Source organism: Rhinolophus sinicus, linkage group LG14 (genome assembly GCF_036562045.2).
Source record: "Rhinolophus sinicus isolate RSC01 linkage group LG14, ASM3656204v1, whole genome shotgun sequence".
Lineage (NCBI taxonomy): Eukaryota > Metazoa > Chordata > Mammalia > Chiroptera > Rhinolophidae > Rhinolophus > Rhinolophus sinicus.
In genome coordinates, this window is record NC_133763.1 from 35095226 (window position 1) to 35111380 (window position 16155).

The 16155-nt window shown below is 37.3% G+C and overlaps 3 protein-coding genes across 7 annotated transcripts in view; 2 read left to right on the forward strand and 1 right to left on the reverse strand.

Moving 5' to 3' along the window:
• Nucleotides 1-9263, forward strand: part of SNX7 (sorting nexin 7) — a 599355-nt gene extending 590092 nt beyond the window's left edge. For both annotated transcript variants that reach the window (XM_074318370.1, XM_074318368.1), the window contains exon 9: nucleotides 9096-9263. In XM_074318370.1, coding sequence (XP_074174471.1) covers nucleotides 9096-9248 — 153 coding nt within the window. In that variant the 3' untranslated portion in view covers nucleotides 9249-9263. The remainder of the gene's footprint in view (nucleotides 1-9095) is intronic.
• The window catches only part of PLPPR5 (phospholipid phosphatase related 5), a 112268-nt gene that overhangs the window by 13993 nt on the left and 82120 nt on the right, over nucleotides 1-16155 (reverse strand). For 2 of the 4 annotated variants that reach the window (XM_019747040.2, XM_019747043.2), the window contains exon 5: nucleotides 14887-15006. In XM_019747040.2, coding sequence (XP_019602599.1) covers nucleotides 14887-15006 — 120 coding nt within the window. Of the gene's footprint in view, nucleotides 1-14871; nucleotides 15007-16155 lie in introns of all 4 variants that reach the window. The other 2 variants (XM_019747039.2, XM_019747041.2) reach the window with 1 other exon arrangement.
• On the forward strand, nucleotides 11290-11873 carry LOC109455468 (small ubiquitin-related modifier 2). Its single transcript, XM_019747045.2, is given in 1 exon segment — nucleotides 11290-11873. A coding segment is annotated over 1 exon segment (288 nt). The 5' UTR covers nucleotides 11290-11406; the 3' UTR covers nucleotides 11695-11873.

The following is a 16155-nucleotide window of genomic DNA, read 5'->3' on the forward strand; positions in this document are numbered from 1 at the left end:
ATGTCACACACTGTTTCCTTAAAAATTCGGAAGACATTACTCCAATCTGGCATTTAGTGTTGTGTAGGGAGAAGTCTGAGGCCAGCATGCTGTCAGCCTTAGGTAATGTACTCGCTGTGTATGTGTGAGTGTCCACTAGGTATACTATGGTACAACTTCAAAAGCTCAGTGACTTCCAACAATGAACACCCGTTTCTTTCTCATCCTACATGTTGGTAGTCAGGTATGAGGGATCTACTCCAGGCTACAGGCTGGGTGCCAGTCTGCTTCTAGAGGGAGCAGCCCCTATCTGGAACGTGGTCTTGTCTTGGAAGAAGGTCCAGGGGTCTTGTCCTGGAATAAGGTTGGCAGAAAGTCATGATCTACGTTTCTGATTCATGGGATATAAATCAGGTTAATTCACACGTTATTGACCAAATCCAAAATGAATGGAGCAGGAAGGATACTACTCTGCCTAAGAAAGGAGGTAGTTAATAATTGGGAACAATAATACCATCTACCACAATATTTATAGGATCCTCTCTTCAATATGGAAATTCGAACACTTCACCGAGAGATATCTGAGTTCTAGAATGTATTTTAATTTTACTTTGTATCCAGTTAACCCTTCTAAAGATTCAGATGTTTGTTTAGAAGAAAAGTTTCTTTAAAGTATATCTCTGAATATTTCTATAGCTCATTTGTCCTCTTCTTTAGGATCTACAGTGTTTCATATGTTAGATTTCTCAGGTCGATTTTATTTTCTTGTTCTTTTACTGACAAAACATATGCTAAAACCTGTCCTTCATATAACTGGTTTGACTTTATCCCATGTGGATTTTGTACTTTATGGTTTCTAGTATTAGTTTTATTCCTGCCATGACATTCGTTTTCTTACAACAGTTTCCTAATTGTGCCAGTGTGCCAGCTATCTATCTTACCTCTCATTTCACATATTTCCTTTAATTTCCTGGACAGTGGAAAAAAGATGCTATCCTTCATAAATTTAGTTAAATTTCTGGTCATTAATCTTTTTTCCAGAAACATTTTCTAACTCTTGAAATATGTCTCTCTCTCTTCTGTGTCATGAAATCAGTTTAAATAATTTATGTAATTGTTCTGATTATTTATACTTGAATCAAGATAGATTTAGCTCAGTTTATTTTCCTAAAATGAGTGGGAGAAGATTCATCAAAGATCCCTTAACTGTTTTCATGAATAGTCAGGGAATCTTCCACTTAGATCTCAAGCTGAAGAGTTGAAGGATGTAGTTTTATAACATCTTTTTTTTTTATTAATTTCAGGTGCACAAGACAAAGTAATACTTAAGACGTTTATCATTATATCCCTCACACTGTGTGAACCCCCCTCCCCCATCCACTATCCCTCTGACATCGCACACAGCCATTACATTTCCACTGTCTCTATTCCTAATGCTGTATTCCGCTTCTTGTAAGTATATATATACATATATACACACACACATATATATACATATATATGTATAAATATATATAAATATATATATATATTTATATATATATATAATTATAGTTGGCATTCATTATTGTTCAGCTTCAGATTCAGGTGTACAGTGCAGTGATCAGGCATCTACATCATCCCTGAGGTGGTCTCCCAAATGGGACACGTGTCCACCAGATACCTTACAAAATCTTTACAACATTATTGATTACGTTCTCCAAATTAATTTTCAAAACCCCGTGGCCATCTTGTGGTTACCGACTGTTTTCTAATCTCATCACCTTCCCCCTTATCCCCACCCCCCCGCCCCTCTAGCAACCCTCAGTTTTTCCTCCATGTTTCCAAAACTGTTTCTGATTAGTTCATTCACTTATTCTTTTCTTTAGATTCCACATATAAATGAGATCATATGGTATTTGTCTTTCTCTGTCTGACTTATTTCACTTAACATAATGTTCTCTAGGTCCATCCATGTTGTTGCAAATGGTATGATTTCTTTCTTCTTTATGGCTGGGTAATAACTCCATTGTAAAAATGTACCACAGTTTCTTAATCCAGTCATCTACCGATGGGCATTTCGGTTGTTTCCACGTCTTGGCTATTGTGTATAGTGCTGCAATAAACAGGAGCGCATAAAGATTTTTGAACTGGAGTTTTGGATTTCTCCGGATAGATACCTAGGAGTGGAATTGCTGGATCATAAGGTAGTTCCATTTTCAGATTTTTGAGATACCTCCATACTGTTGCGCCAGCACTTGTTGTTTGTTGATTTATTGATGATAGCCATTTTGACTGGGGTGAGATGGTATCTCATTGTGGTTTTTATTTGCATTTCTCTGATGGTTAGTGAGGTTGAGCATTTCTTCATATGTCTGTTTGCCATCTGTATGTCCTTTTTAGAAAAATGTCTCTTCATGTCCTCTGCCCATTTTTTAATTGGGTTGTTTGTTTTTTTGGAGTTGAGTTGAGTGAGTTTTTTATAAATTTGTGATATTAACCCCTTATCAGATATATCATTGGCAAATATCTTTTCCCATTCAGTAGGATCCCTTTTTGTTTTATTGATGGTTTCCTTTGCTGTGAAAAATCTTTTTAGTTTGATGTAATCCCACATGTTTATTTTTTTGTCTTACTTCCCTCGCGCGAGGGGATATATCAGTAAAAATCTTACTCTGGGTAATATCTGTGAAGTTTCTTCCTATATTTTCTTCTAGGAATTTTATGGTTTCAGATCTTACATTTAAGTCTTTAAGCCATTTTGAATTTATTTTTATATATGGTGTAAGGAAGGAGGTGGTCCAGCTTCATTTTTTTGCATGTGTCTGTCCAGGTTTCCCAGCACCATTTATTGAATAGACTGTCTTTACCCCACCATACATTCTTGCTTCCATTGTCGTAGATTAAATGGCCATATAGGCATGGATCTATTTCTGGACTCTTTATTCTGTTCCATTGATCTATGTATCTGTTTTTATGCCAGTACCATGCTGTTTTGATTACTGTAGCCTTGTAGTATAATTTAATGTCAGGTATTGTTATACCTCCTACTTTGTTCTTATTTCTCAAGATTGCTGAGGCTATCTGGGGTCTTTTATGGTCCCATATAAATTTTAGGATTATATGTTCTATTTCTGTGAAAAACATCATTGGTAGTTTGATAGGAATTGCGTTGAATATGTATATTGCCTTAGGCAGTATGGACATTTTAACTATATTAATTCTTCCTATCCATGAACATGGTATGTGTTTCCATCTATTTGTATCTTCTTTCATTTCTTTCTTCAGTGTCTTATAATTTTCTGAGTACAGATCTTTTACTTCTTTGGTTAAATTTATTCCCAGGTATTTTATAGTCTTTGGAGCAATTGTAAATGGGATTGTTTTATTTAATTTCTCCTTCTGATGTTTTATTATTGATATATACAAATGCAACTGATTTCTGAATATTAATTTTGTATCCTGCTACTTTACTAAATTCATCTATCAGCTCTAATAGTTTCTTGGTGGAGTCTTTAGGGTTCTCCATATATAGTATCATGTCATCTGCATATAATGACAATTTTACTTCCTCCTTACCGATTTGGATGCCTTTTATTTCTTTTTCTTGTCTGATTGCTGTGGCTAGAACTTCCAGCACTATGTTGAATAGAAGTGGAGAAAGTGGGCAACCTTGCCTTGTTCCTGATCTTAAGGGGAATGGTTTTAGCTTTTCCCCATTGAGTATGATGTTAGCTGTGGGTTTATCATATATGGCCTTTATTATGTTGAGATATGATCCCTCTATTCCCACTTTCTTAAGGGTTTTTATCATAAATGGCTGCTGGATTTTATCAAATGCTTTTTCTGCATCTATTGATATGATCATGTGATTTTTATTTTTCATTTTGTTAATGTGGTGTATCACATTAATTGATTTACGGATGTTGAACCACCCTTGCATGCCAGGGAAGAATCCCACTTGATCATGGTGTATGATCTTTTTAATGTATTGCTGAATTCTGTTCACTAATATTTTGTTGAGGATTTTTGCATCTATATTCATTAGCGACACTGGCCTGTAGTTTTCTTTTTTTGTGGTGTCTTTATCTGATGTTGGGATCAGGGTGATAGTGGCTTCGTAAAAAGTGTTTGGGAGTCTTCCCTCCTTCTGGATTTTTTGGAAGAGCTTGAGGAGAATAGGTGATAATTCTTTTTTGAACATTTTGCAAAATTCAGCTGTAAAGCCATCTGGTCCAGGGCTTTTGTTTGTTGGGAGATTGTTGATTACTGATTCAATTTCTCTGGTGGTAATCAGTCAATTCAGGTTTTCTGTTTCTTCTTGAGTTAGCCTTGGAAGGTTGTACGCCTCTAGAAAATTGTCCATTTCTTCCAGATTGTCAAATTTGTGGGCATAGTTGCTCATAGTAATTTCTTGAATTTTTTTGTATTTCTGCGGTGTCTGTTGTCACTTCTCCTCTCTCATTTCTGATTTTATTAATTTGGGTCCTCTCTCTATTTTTTAAATGAGTCTGGCTAAAGGTTTGTCAATTTTGTTTATCTTCTTTAAGAACCAACTCTTGGATTCATTGATCTTTTGTATTGTTTTTTCTGGTTTCTATTTCATTTATTTCCACGCTGATCTTTATTATCTCTATCCTTGTACTCCCTTTGGGCTTATTTTGCTGTTCTTTTTCCAGATTCCCTTAAGTGTGAAGATAAACTGTTGATTAGTGATGTTTCTTGTTTCTTTAGGTAGGCCTGCAATGCTATGAATTTCCCTCTTAGGACTGCTTTCGCGGCATCCCATAGATTTTGGGTCATCGTGTTTTTATTTTCGTTTGTCTTGAGATATCTTTTGATTTCTTCCTTGATCTCCTGCTTGACCCATTCATTATTTAGTAACATGTTATTCAGCCTCCATGAATTTGTGTGTCTTCCAGTTTTTCTCCTGTAGTTCATTTCTAATTGCAACTGTGGTCAGAGAAGACAATTGGTATGATTTCAATTTTCTTAAATTTATCAAGACTTCTTTTGTGGCCTAACATATGGTCTATCTTGGAAAATGTTCCATGTGCACTTGAGAAGAACATGTATTCTGCAGCACTGGGGTGAAATGCTCTGAAAATATCGATTAAATCCAAGTGGTCCAATGTGTCATTTAAGGCTGTTGTTTCCATATTGATTTTCTGTCTGGAAGACCTGTCCCTTGTTGTCAGAGGTGTGTTGAAGTCCCCTACTATGATAGTGTTACTGTTGATCTCTGTCTTTATGTCAGTCAATATCTGTTTTATATATTTAGGTGCTCCTATGTTGGGTGCATAGATGTTTACTAGGGTTATGTCCTCTTGTCGGATCGATCCCTTTATTATTATATAGTGCCCATCTTTGTCTTTTAATATGTTCTTCATTTTAAAGTCTATTTTGTCAGATATAAGTATTGCAACTCCAGCTTTTTTCTCATTTCCATTTGCATGAAATATCTTACTCCAACCCTTCACTTTCAGCCTGTGTGTGTCTTTTGATCTGAGGTGAGTCTCTTGTATACAGCATATACAAGGGTCTTGCTTTCTTATCCACTCAGCCACCCTATGTCTCTTGATTGGAGCATTTAATCCATTTACATTTAAAGTGATTATTGATAGGTACATAGTTATTGCCATTTTTAAATTTGTAGTTAGATTGTTTTCATCTTTCTTCTATTTACAGAAGTCCTTTTAGTATTTCTTGCAATGCTGGCTTGGTGGTAATAAATTCCTTTAGCTTATTCTTTTCTGGGAAGCTCTTTATCTCTCCATCAACTTTAAATGATAGCCTTGCTGGATAAAGCAATCTAGGTTGTAGGCCTTTGTTTTCCATCACTTTGAGTATCTCCTGCCACTCCCTCCTGGCCTTCAATGTTTCTGTAGAAAAGTCATTTGATAGTCTTATGGGAGTTCCCTCGTATGTAACCCTCTGTCTTTCTCTTGCTGCTTTTAGGATTCTCTCTTTGTCTTTAACCTTTGCCATTTTAACTATAATGTGTCTTGGTGTGGACCTGTTTGGGTTTATCCTGGTTGGAACTCTCTGCACTTCCTGAGCTTGCATGTTGGTTTCCTTCATCAGGTTAGGGAAGTTTTTGGACATTATTACTTCAAATATGTTCTCAATCCCTTGCTTCCTCCTCTCTTCACCTTCTGGTATTCCTACGATGCACATGTTGTTGTGCTTGATGTTATCCCAGAGCTCTCTTAAACCATCTTCATTGTTTTTTATTATTTTTTTCTTTCTGTTGTTCTATTTGGGTGATCTCTGCTAACTTGTCTTCTAAGTCGCTGATTTGATCCTCTGCTTCATCTAACCTGCTGTTAATTCCTTCAAGTGAGTTCTTTATTTTGGTAATTGTGTTCTTTAGTTCTAACTGGTTGTTCATTATGATTTCTACATCCTTCTTTATGTCGTCTCTAAGCTCCTTAAACATTCTTATCATCAGTGTTCTGAACTCTGTCTCTGATAGGTTGGTTACCTCTGTTTCATTTGGTTCCATTTCTGGAGGTTTCTTCTGTTCTTTTATTTGGGACATGTTTCTTTGTTTCCCCATTCTGGCTGACTCTCTGTGTTTGCTTCGATGTATTAGGTAGATCCCCTAGAGTTCTTAGTTCTTGCTGGGTTATCTTATGTAGTATGTGTCCTTTATATTTGACTTGCACTACTTCGTTCTTCTCCTCTGCGTGTGCTCCAGAAGAGACTCTTGTGTTGTATATATTGTCCTGTTAAAGAAGATCTTTAATTGCTTTTCGCTTGTGAGTAGGTGGAGTTAACTCCTAGGCTGACTAGTTGTGAGACTTGGCTCTGCCCACCACAGGGTGTTCTGCTGCATGAGGGTTGACTGCTTAAATGTGGTTTGGCTTCTAGGGGCTCTTGTGCCTGTAGAGAATTCCCTCTGGGTGTGTCACTTGTAGGTCAAACCAGGTAGTACTCTTGTTTGGTCTGGAGTTGGCCTCTGGGTATGTTGAATCTTGTGCCTCTTAAGCTGGGCCCTCCTAGGGCAATTTCAGAACAAAGCAAATCACCAAGCACAACAACAACAACAACAACAACAAAGAAAAAATCAAATACATTCACATGTAAAAACAACCGACCACCCCCACTCAACACAGGCAAAGATATCAAACATATAAAGACAAAACAAAACAAAACAAAACGCAGCGCCAGTCTTGGCTTAAGCCCACCAAGTAATCTCCAGGTTGTCCTCTGCTGTGCCAAAGAGTCCCCTGTGTATTGTGCAGGCAGAGCTGGTCACCTGGTGCCCAGAGTGACGTTGGGACTGCAGATTTAGATGCGTGGGGCTGAGGGGTCTGGATGGTAGTTTTTAAAAGGCAGTGCTGTTTCTATCCTTGCCTGCACATATGTGTACTGAGCATAGCACCACCAGCCCTGTGTCCAGTTCTCCTGAGTCTTAGGGCACTTCCTCCGTGTGTGTGTGTGTGTGTGTGTGTGTGTGTGTGTGTGTGGCAGGCGGGAGATTTCTGAGCTGCTGAAAGCCCAGAGCTGCGTCTGCTGCCTACTGCTGATCCCTGCCAGTGCCTCTGCAGTTGTAATTGCCCTGCCCTAGGCAGGCCAGAAAGAGTGGGGGCTGGGGATGGAGGGGTCTTCTCTCTCCCAGCCCAGCCATGTCACACTCTTCCCGCAGGCCAGAAAAGGTGGTGGCTGGGGGTGGAGGAGTCTCTTCTCTCCTAGCCCAGCAAATATCACAGTCTTCCCAGCCTCTTCCCTGGGTCAGAGCTGCACGGCAGTCTTCCCAGAGCCTGAGCACTAAGGCTCCTCTGTAATCTGACACTACTCCTCAGTTCAGGGGCCAGTTTAAGTCTCTGGAAGGGTGGGGGTAGGATTGGAAGAGCGTGGGGGGGAGCGGCCCATGTATGGAGTTTGTGTCCTTTGTCTGGCCTAGGACCCAACTGGAGGTATCAGCTGAGGTTATTGCCTCAAATGCTGGATATGCTGCCCCCTCGGCGGGAGAGATCAGCTATGAGACACAGGGAAAGAGCCCACCTCCTGGCTTTTGTGTTCTCTGTGCCATCCTGGGATCCCCAGCGTCTCTGCAGCTGCGGATGCGGGAGGCGTTTCCACCACCGCAGATGCGGGCCGCGTCTCCACTCCGCTTTCTTCCCTCTTCCCCGCTCGCCCAATTTGCACACCTTCAAGTAATCCTTACACGAGTCTCTTAGCTGTTCTGTGTGATGAACAGAGAATCCTTTGATGGGTTATGGATGTCCCATTTGTGATAAGATCCGGAGAACTAAAAAGTGAGCCCCGCTATCGTCATTCCTATGACCTCACCTATAACGTCATTTTGATGATTTACCAGCCTGAGTAGAGTGGGAGAAAAAGCTGGGGCCATGGGTATTTCCAAGATCATTTTGTTTTTACATAGTTTCATTTCTATGGCTGTTGAAACATCAGCAGGACTGCTGTTCTGTTCAGCCCAACCTCTACTTCCGGAAAAATGGTGTAGTCCTTTGAGGCAGCTTTTTTTTCTTTTCTTTTCTTGTTTATTTTTTATTATTTTTTATTATTTTTTTTAATGATGGTAACTCCCATCCCATTGTATGATACCCATTCAGTTGAGAAAAGGGTTCCTTCATCTGGCATGAACCTGTATTAATGAGAAGCCTAATCAGAGGAAAGCTTCTTGTCTGAAGCTTCCTTTGGGTGAGTATTTGGGTATTTGCTAACCCTGTCTCAAAATGGTGCTGTTCCAAAGAGCTGAATTGTGCTCTAAATAGAATAGACTCCCCATTCTCTCAGAGGCTGTTCCTATCTCTCATCCTCACTCTTTGAAATGTTGGGGTATTACTGGGATCCTATAGGATTTTAGCCACTTCTGCCACATTGAACTTCTTTATTGGCAGAGAAAGATTTTAATTGTTCTAGGTGACATCCTTCAAAATGGATCTATTTATAGTATATCTAGTAGACATGCCTAAAATTTTACTCTCATCTACGTTTTGCTATTAGCGACACAGCTATTAAGATATTAACTCCTACTTACTCTTGCGATCATAGGAGACTAAAGATAATGAACATGTAAATGTTTCCATCTCTACTCCCTAGAAGGAGAGTCAGATTTTTGTTTCTTAGCCTCCCAAGAGTAATTACTACTGTCTTTGTATATTTAGAGACAGCCTGAAGCTTTTGTTTGGGATGCATGGACCCTTGAAGGCAGGAGCCAGAAAACGATGAATTTGAAAAGAAGTGCTGGTATGACCGATGAAGAAAGTTGGCTCCCTAAGGCCTCAGGTAGGTGGGAACTTTGTGGATCCTATAAATGAGAGGTATATATGTACAGCTCACGTGTAAGTCCCCAGAACAGATATGACCTGAAATGGGGATGGCTGCAGGTGTGCCATGGGAAACTGGACCCTGGGCATGACAGCATGAAGGCTTCGGAGATACAATCGAGGTTTCTATGTCCAATTTGGCAGAGAAAAATAAACCAAACACTTTCAAAAGGATTGTGTGAGTAATAAAGAAGGGGCACAGGGATTTAAATTACTTGAGGATTTTTTTCAAGGGATTTTGATCAATCTAAACATATCAGAAGTCAATATGAGGAAGTATAACCAGGACCTCCTTACAGAGCAGCTAAAGAAAGTTGAATAATGTTACATTATAATTATTTTAGTTACACAATTATTCACACAGTCTCATTATAGAAAGAAAAAGAGAAAAGGAAAGAAGGAAGTGAGCGGTGGAGGGAGGGAGAGGTGGAGGGAGGGAGGGAGGGAGGGAGGAAAGAAAGGAAGGAGGAAAGGGAGAAAGAGAGAAAGGAATAAAGTCAGATCCACTATCTTGGCTGCCTCCTTAGGTTTAAGTATTGCTCTCAGATAGGTGTCTGTAGGTCCCCCCTCCCACCACCAGCCACCACTTACATGCTCTTTTCTTACTAGAGAGAAACAGCTTGTGTGATATTTTGCATAACTGGCTTCACTACATACACACACCATTATATATATAAAATGATGTGTGTATATGTAATGAAGCCATATATATATATATATATATATATATATATATATATATATATATCTTAACTAAAAAAAACTAAAAAACTTTACAATATGCATTGGAAAACTTTCCACATCTTGATTTACCTCATTTATTTTAACTGTTAAATAGAAACAGTAATTGGCAACGATTAAAGGCTTGTTGGTGTCATTGTTCTAAGTGCTTTACTATTATCTTACTGAGCTCTCATAACTATAATTCTATGAATAAGAAAACTGAGTCACAGGGCACTTAAGTCAAAATTGTCCAAAATCCCCAGTCAGTCTACCTCCCAAACCTATGAGCTGAAACACCACACTATAAAATATGCTGGATCCTATTGTATAATAGGAATGTACCATGATTGATTGACAAATCCACTGCTGAGACACATTCATTTTTCATAATGTGATATTACAAACAGCTATAATGAAGTAACTTATGAAGTAAACCTTGAGATATGATGGGCTAGTTTCCATGGATGATTCTTTTCCTAAAACCAAATGTAATGAATGTTCATACTTACTCAGCTTTCAGAAAAGTGATGACTCTTCCTCATACATTATGGTAATTAACTATGTGATGTAGTCCCTATAATTAAGGGATAAATTGTTGACATAAAAATAATACCTGCATGCTGTAATTATTCTGTATCTTACAGTTTGTCAAACACGTACTTTGAACAAAAGAAGTTATAGAAGTACTTAACTTCTAAAAGAAACCCTTTGCCTTCTCCACACAAACTGACAACCAGAAAATGATAGCTTGGTATAGTAACGCTAAAACAATTGGCCATGCCCAAAGAACAAACTGTAACACTGAGCTCCCTTTCTCTCCTCAGAGGGCTAGCTCTAAAATCCAAGGTCACCCTCTAACTATCAGTTATAAAGACCAAAGTACTGGGAAGAATTTTGCATTCACTCATTTCCCATTGTGAACTATGATGAATAGCAATATATTTGCTCCAAATATTCCTTATTGCAAAAAGAAAAAGCTATTGTGGGCTTCCTTTATGTGATGGCCTTCCTCCCCTTCTGGCCCAGGAGCACTAATGCACGTCCTGTCAGCAGGAGAGCTCCAAAGGGAAGCCTGAGATGGGTTGACAGCTCCTCCACTCCTGATCCTGCTGTTGTCTGTGTGAGTGCGGGGAGCAGACCACACACTGTGCAGACAGTGTTCTACCTGGAGATAGGGGTGAAAAGAGTGGAGAGCAAAGTTGGAGCTCAGTATGACGTGTGTCGAGGCGGACAGAGGGGAGAATCGAGTAGGATTCAAATTAGCTTTAATTCCTAACTACCAGAGTGAAAACAAAGCACATGAATTTGTCATTAAAAAAAAAAAAATTGCTTCTTCTGCCGCTCCTGGTGCTGCTTGTGTGCTCCTTCAGTGCGGACCTGGTACCTCTTTTGTGAAGAGGCAGCTGAGGAGACTCCGGCGCTCGCCATGGCCGACGAAAAGCCCAAGGAAGGAGTCAAGACTGAAAACAACGATCATATTAATTTGAAGGTGGCGGGGCAGGATGGTTCTGTGGTGCAATTTAAGATTAAGAGGCATACACCACTTAGTAAACTAATGAAAGCGTATTGTGAACGACAGGGTTTGTCAATGAGGCAGATCAGATTCTGATTTGACGGGCAGCCAATCAATGAAACAGACACACCTGCACATTTGGAAATGGAGGATGAAGATACAATTGATGTGTTTCAGCAGCAGACAGGCGGTGTCTACTAAAAAGGGAACTTGCTACTTTACTCCAGAACTCTGTTCCTCCTGACCAAGACAGTCTCAATTAGAAAACCACAGTTTGGTTCCACCACATCCTGACTACTACAGTATAGTTTTCTCTATTCTTTCATTTTCCCCTTCCCCATTCCTTTATTGTACATAAAGTAACGGATGTATGTGCATAGCATTTGCTTTTTTTTTTTTTAACTAAATGGCCAATGGTATGTTTTTATCGACATCAAATGGAGATGGGATGGGGAACAATACTGGCTCTGTGAAAATACCCCCTTTCTCCATTAGTGGCATGCTCAATTCAGCTCTTATCTTTATATTCCAGTAAATTATTTTGCTCTCATTGTTTAACAAAAAGAGAACAACATAAAAATCCTTGCATACCTTGTTCGATTGGAGAATTTTAATGTTTTTCATTTATCATTGTAAAACCAAGGACAATTTTATAACTTTTTTGTACATAGCTGTTACATGTAGGGAAATCTGTCTTTAAGTAGGGATAAATTACTCTAAAAGAAATGAATCCTAGATAGTTTTCCCTTTAAGTCAAGCGTCTTGTTGTTTAAATAAACTTCTTGTTTAAAAAAAAAAAAAGATTAATGAAAAGTTAATAAACTGATCTCTTGTAATCTATAGATTCTAATAGGATATTTTTGCTTTCATCTTCTAATATTTTAAAACTCACTGTAAATAAAAATGAAATAACAGAAAATCAACAGGAATTTTTAAATAATTTAATATATAGAATGGTAGAATAGTATATAAATACTTGGCAATGCTAGGAGGCTACTAAAGAACCTCTATGCAAATAAATATGTTAAAAAGCAGAAGACTGGTTATTGTTCAAATTAATTTCAAAGTTATATAAAATGAAGATCCTAATTGCTACCCTGACCATTTTCTTCAAAATAATGTTTAAGATGTCTTTCTAAATTCTACTGCTTTCTATCTTTATTTTTTAAGTTCAGCAAGATTTAATGTTGTACATATTATTCATTTTTAAATATATTTTATCACGTCATTATGTATCTTGAAATACTACATTGTATAAATTTTATTTGATGCTTATCAACAATGTGGCCTTTTATAAAATGCTTAACCCCTTGGAAATTCAGTTTTCTTCACTGTAAAGTAGGGAAATTTATTGTAATAGGCCATCAGCTAAGCTACTGCAGAAAAGAGAAGAAAGCTTTCCCACGGCTCAGAGAGGAAGGGAGTTTCTTTCTTTCTCAGAGACATCTAGGGTGCGTATGTGAACTGCTCCATAAGCCCATCCAAGAACCCAGGCTCTTAGGTGGATTAGTCATCTTTAAAACTTACGCATTACTCCAGTCATTATCTTTGCATTTGAGAAGGGAAGAAGAGGTAGAGAATATTCAGGACAAGAATCTTCAAAGAGATGAGCTAGAAGTTGCACTTACCCTCCTGCTTACATTACACTGGTTGAAACTTAGTTGTACGATCACTTCTAACTGCAATGGAAGCTGGGAAATATAGACTACAGCTGTAGTCATGGGTGTAGCTAACATTGGACTGGGGATTCAGTTGCTAAACGGAAGAAGTGGATAAGGGATACTGGTGGACTATTAGCAGTTTTTGCCACTATAATGATACCCAGCTTTGAAAACTTTTCTAAGAAATGAAATTTTACTTGTGAAGCATAGAAGTATTTTTGTGGAATTTATATAAGCAATCAGTGTGCTACTTGAACACACTGAATGATCATTAAACAGTAGTTATCATCATCATCATCATCACATCATCTAGTATCTCTATCCTCACCGGAATGCTTGAATTCTCTCTACTGTATCATTAATAATTCTTTTACTATAAACTCTATAGTAAAAGGAAATTTCATTCCTCTTAAGGCAGTCATTCCATGTTCAGAAAGTTTTTACTTCTGTCCAGACATTATTTATCTTCTTACACTTTCTTTTCTTTCACCCTAATTGTGATCTGAGGCCCGGCAGAACAAATCGCATCCCTCTGCCATACAACAGTCCTTCAGATGTTTGTGGAAAGTCATCGCTTCTTCCATGAGTTTTCTTCTCCTCTAGACTAACCATTTGTTGTTCGTTCCATAGTTTCTCATAATCCATGACTTTGAGTTCAGTCATCATCTTGGACAGTTATTTGCTCCTTTAACAAATATTTATTGAGTGCCGACTATTCTATTTTATCAACATCCACCTTAAAACTCTGTTGGCAGGGGCAGTACAAAGTTTTCCAAGTTGGTCTGGGCAGAGCAAATGACCATTCCTCTCATTCAGGATATCATTCTCCCTAAGCAGGACTTAAGATCATATTAACTCTCGGCAGCCGTATCCTGTTGTTCACACATACTGAATGGTTGCCTACTACACTCTCTGAGCCATTTTTGTTTTTACAGTTCACCAAGATGTATCCTACCCTACATGAATTTTTTTTTATACAAATACAAAGCACTTTTTAAATTATTTCTGGTTAATTGTTCATTGTAATCTCTCAAGAATTTTTATTCTTTCATCGAAATGTAAATTATCCCTCACAGATTCACACCATCTAAACCCGATTAGCATGTAATTGAACTCTTCATCTAAGATATTGATCAAATGTGGACATGAACGGGGCCGAACATAATTATTGATAACATAAACAGTCAAGTAACACATATTTTGTGTTATATATATTATATGCTATATTCTTAAAGTAAGCTAGAGAAAAGAAAACGTTATTAAGAAAATCATTAGGAAGAGAAAATACACTTATAGTATTTATTTTTTTAAAATCCGCATATAAGTGGACGTGTCTTATTCACGGGTCAACTGTAAGTGGAGCATGGAAGAAATGGAACATATTTTATGAAAAAAAAGCACATATGCTCAAGCAAAGCTATCTTACTGTTTTTCCTATGCACAGCATGCCTCTTCTAGAAGCTACGGCAAAGTACAGAATATACCCCATATACAGGTACTCAGCTTTTAGCATGAGGGATTCAAATAAATCTTTTATGATAAGCTTGATCTACCTTTTTCTAAGACAATGTCTTCAGTGACTAAATTCTTGTGAAATACCACGTTAGACTCTGAGCTTGTTTCAGTAAATCGAAAATGGCTGTGCAAATACTCTCAGGAATAATTATTCCTTTGCTCTAGGTAACAATTACATTTTAGAATTTAAATTATGCATCACCTGTACAGATGTTACCTTTTCCAAAGGACTTTCTACTCGAGGAATGCTGATCATTGGCATCTGCGCCAGATCATCCATGTGTATGTGCTCATTTTCTGATTGTCGTCCTTTGAAATTATTTACCACACACACGACCTAAGATTTCAGAAAACAAAATTACAGTTTGAAAGCATCTTTATGACGATGACCCTTTTGAGTAGCTTAATAAATCTAATCATAGCAACAAAGTATTAAAATTACTAAAATATTAAATGTGTATAACTTTACATCCAGATTTATCTTGTATAAATTTAAAATAGTTACTCCAATGCAAATGTGTTCAAGAAAATTCATCAGTTAATATGTAGCTTAGTTAATAATGACAATTTTATTATTCCAAAATTTTCATTAAATTAGGTTATAGTCAATGCTCAAATCAATCCAAAAATAACATCATTACCTTATAAAACTTCATAGCAAACTAACCTTTCCCTAATGTGGCTAATCCACAACTTAATTTCAATGCTAATTATTTCCCATTGTTTTAAGATCATTACATTCATAATAAACCTTCTACAACTGGCACTCTCTAATTCAGCAGCATCCTTTTAATTAACCGAGTTTATTGTCTCATATTGTATCTCATATATACTTGGCCTTTCAACAATAGCTCACTGGGGCTACTACTGAAATAGAAGACCTTTTACAAAAAGGGAATTGACCCTTGTTTCAGTTGATTACATCCCGTAAGTAATAGAATTTGAACTAAACCAGAGGTTCTCATACACTAGAGTGCATACAAATAAAGTTCTGATACTGTTAAAAATGCACATTCCTAAACCATCCCCTAAAGATTATAATTTGATTGATGAAGGATGAGGCCTAGGAGTTGGCACTTTAAAAATGCATTCTAGAAGCTTCTGATGCAGGAGGATCATACTTTAAGAAATAGTGAATTAAACAACACAGGAAAATTACTATTATTTGCTTATATTAACTAGTAGGTAAGATATTCTTGGCCTTCTTTTTCTGCATTTTATATTCTATTATCAAATCAAAATATAGAACTCACTTGCAGTTAAAAAATAACATTCATTTTTTTAAATGCTTACTATATAATTACACAGTTACATTGTATATTTTCACAAATGCTCCACTGGAAAGTCTTCTTTAGTAAGGCTCATTACTGAACATTTTCAAAGGTCAATTAGATCTTGGTTATTCTCTAGTTTTTAAGTAAAATTTAAATAACTCTTATTGTTATTATTATATTACCTACTATAACATGACAAGCTATTATTGTTG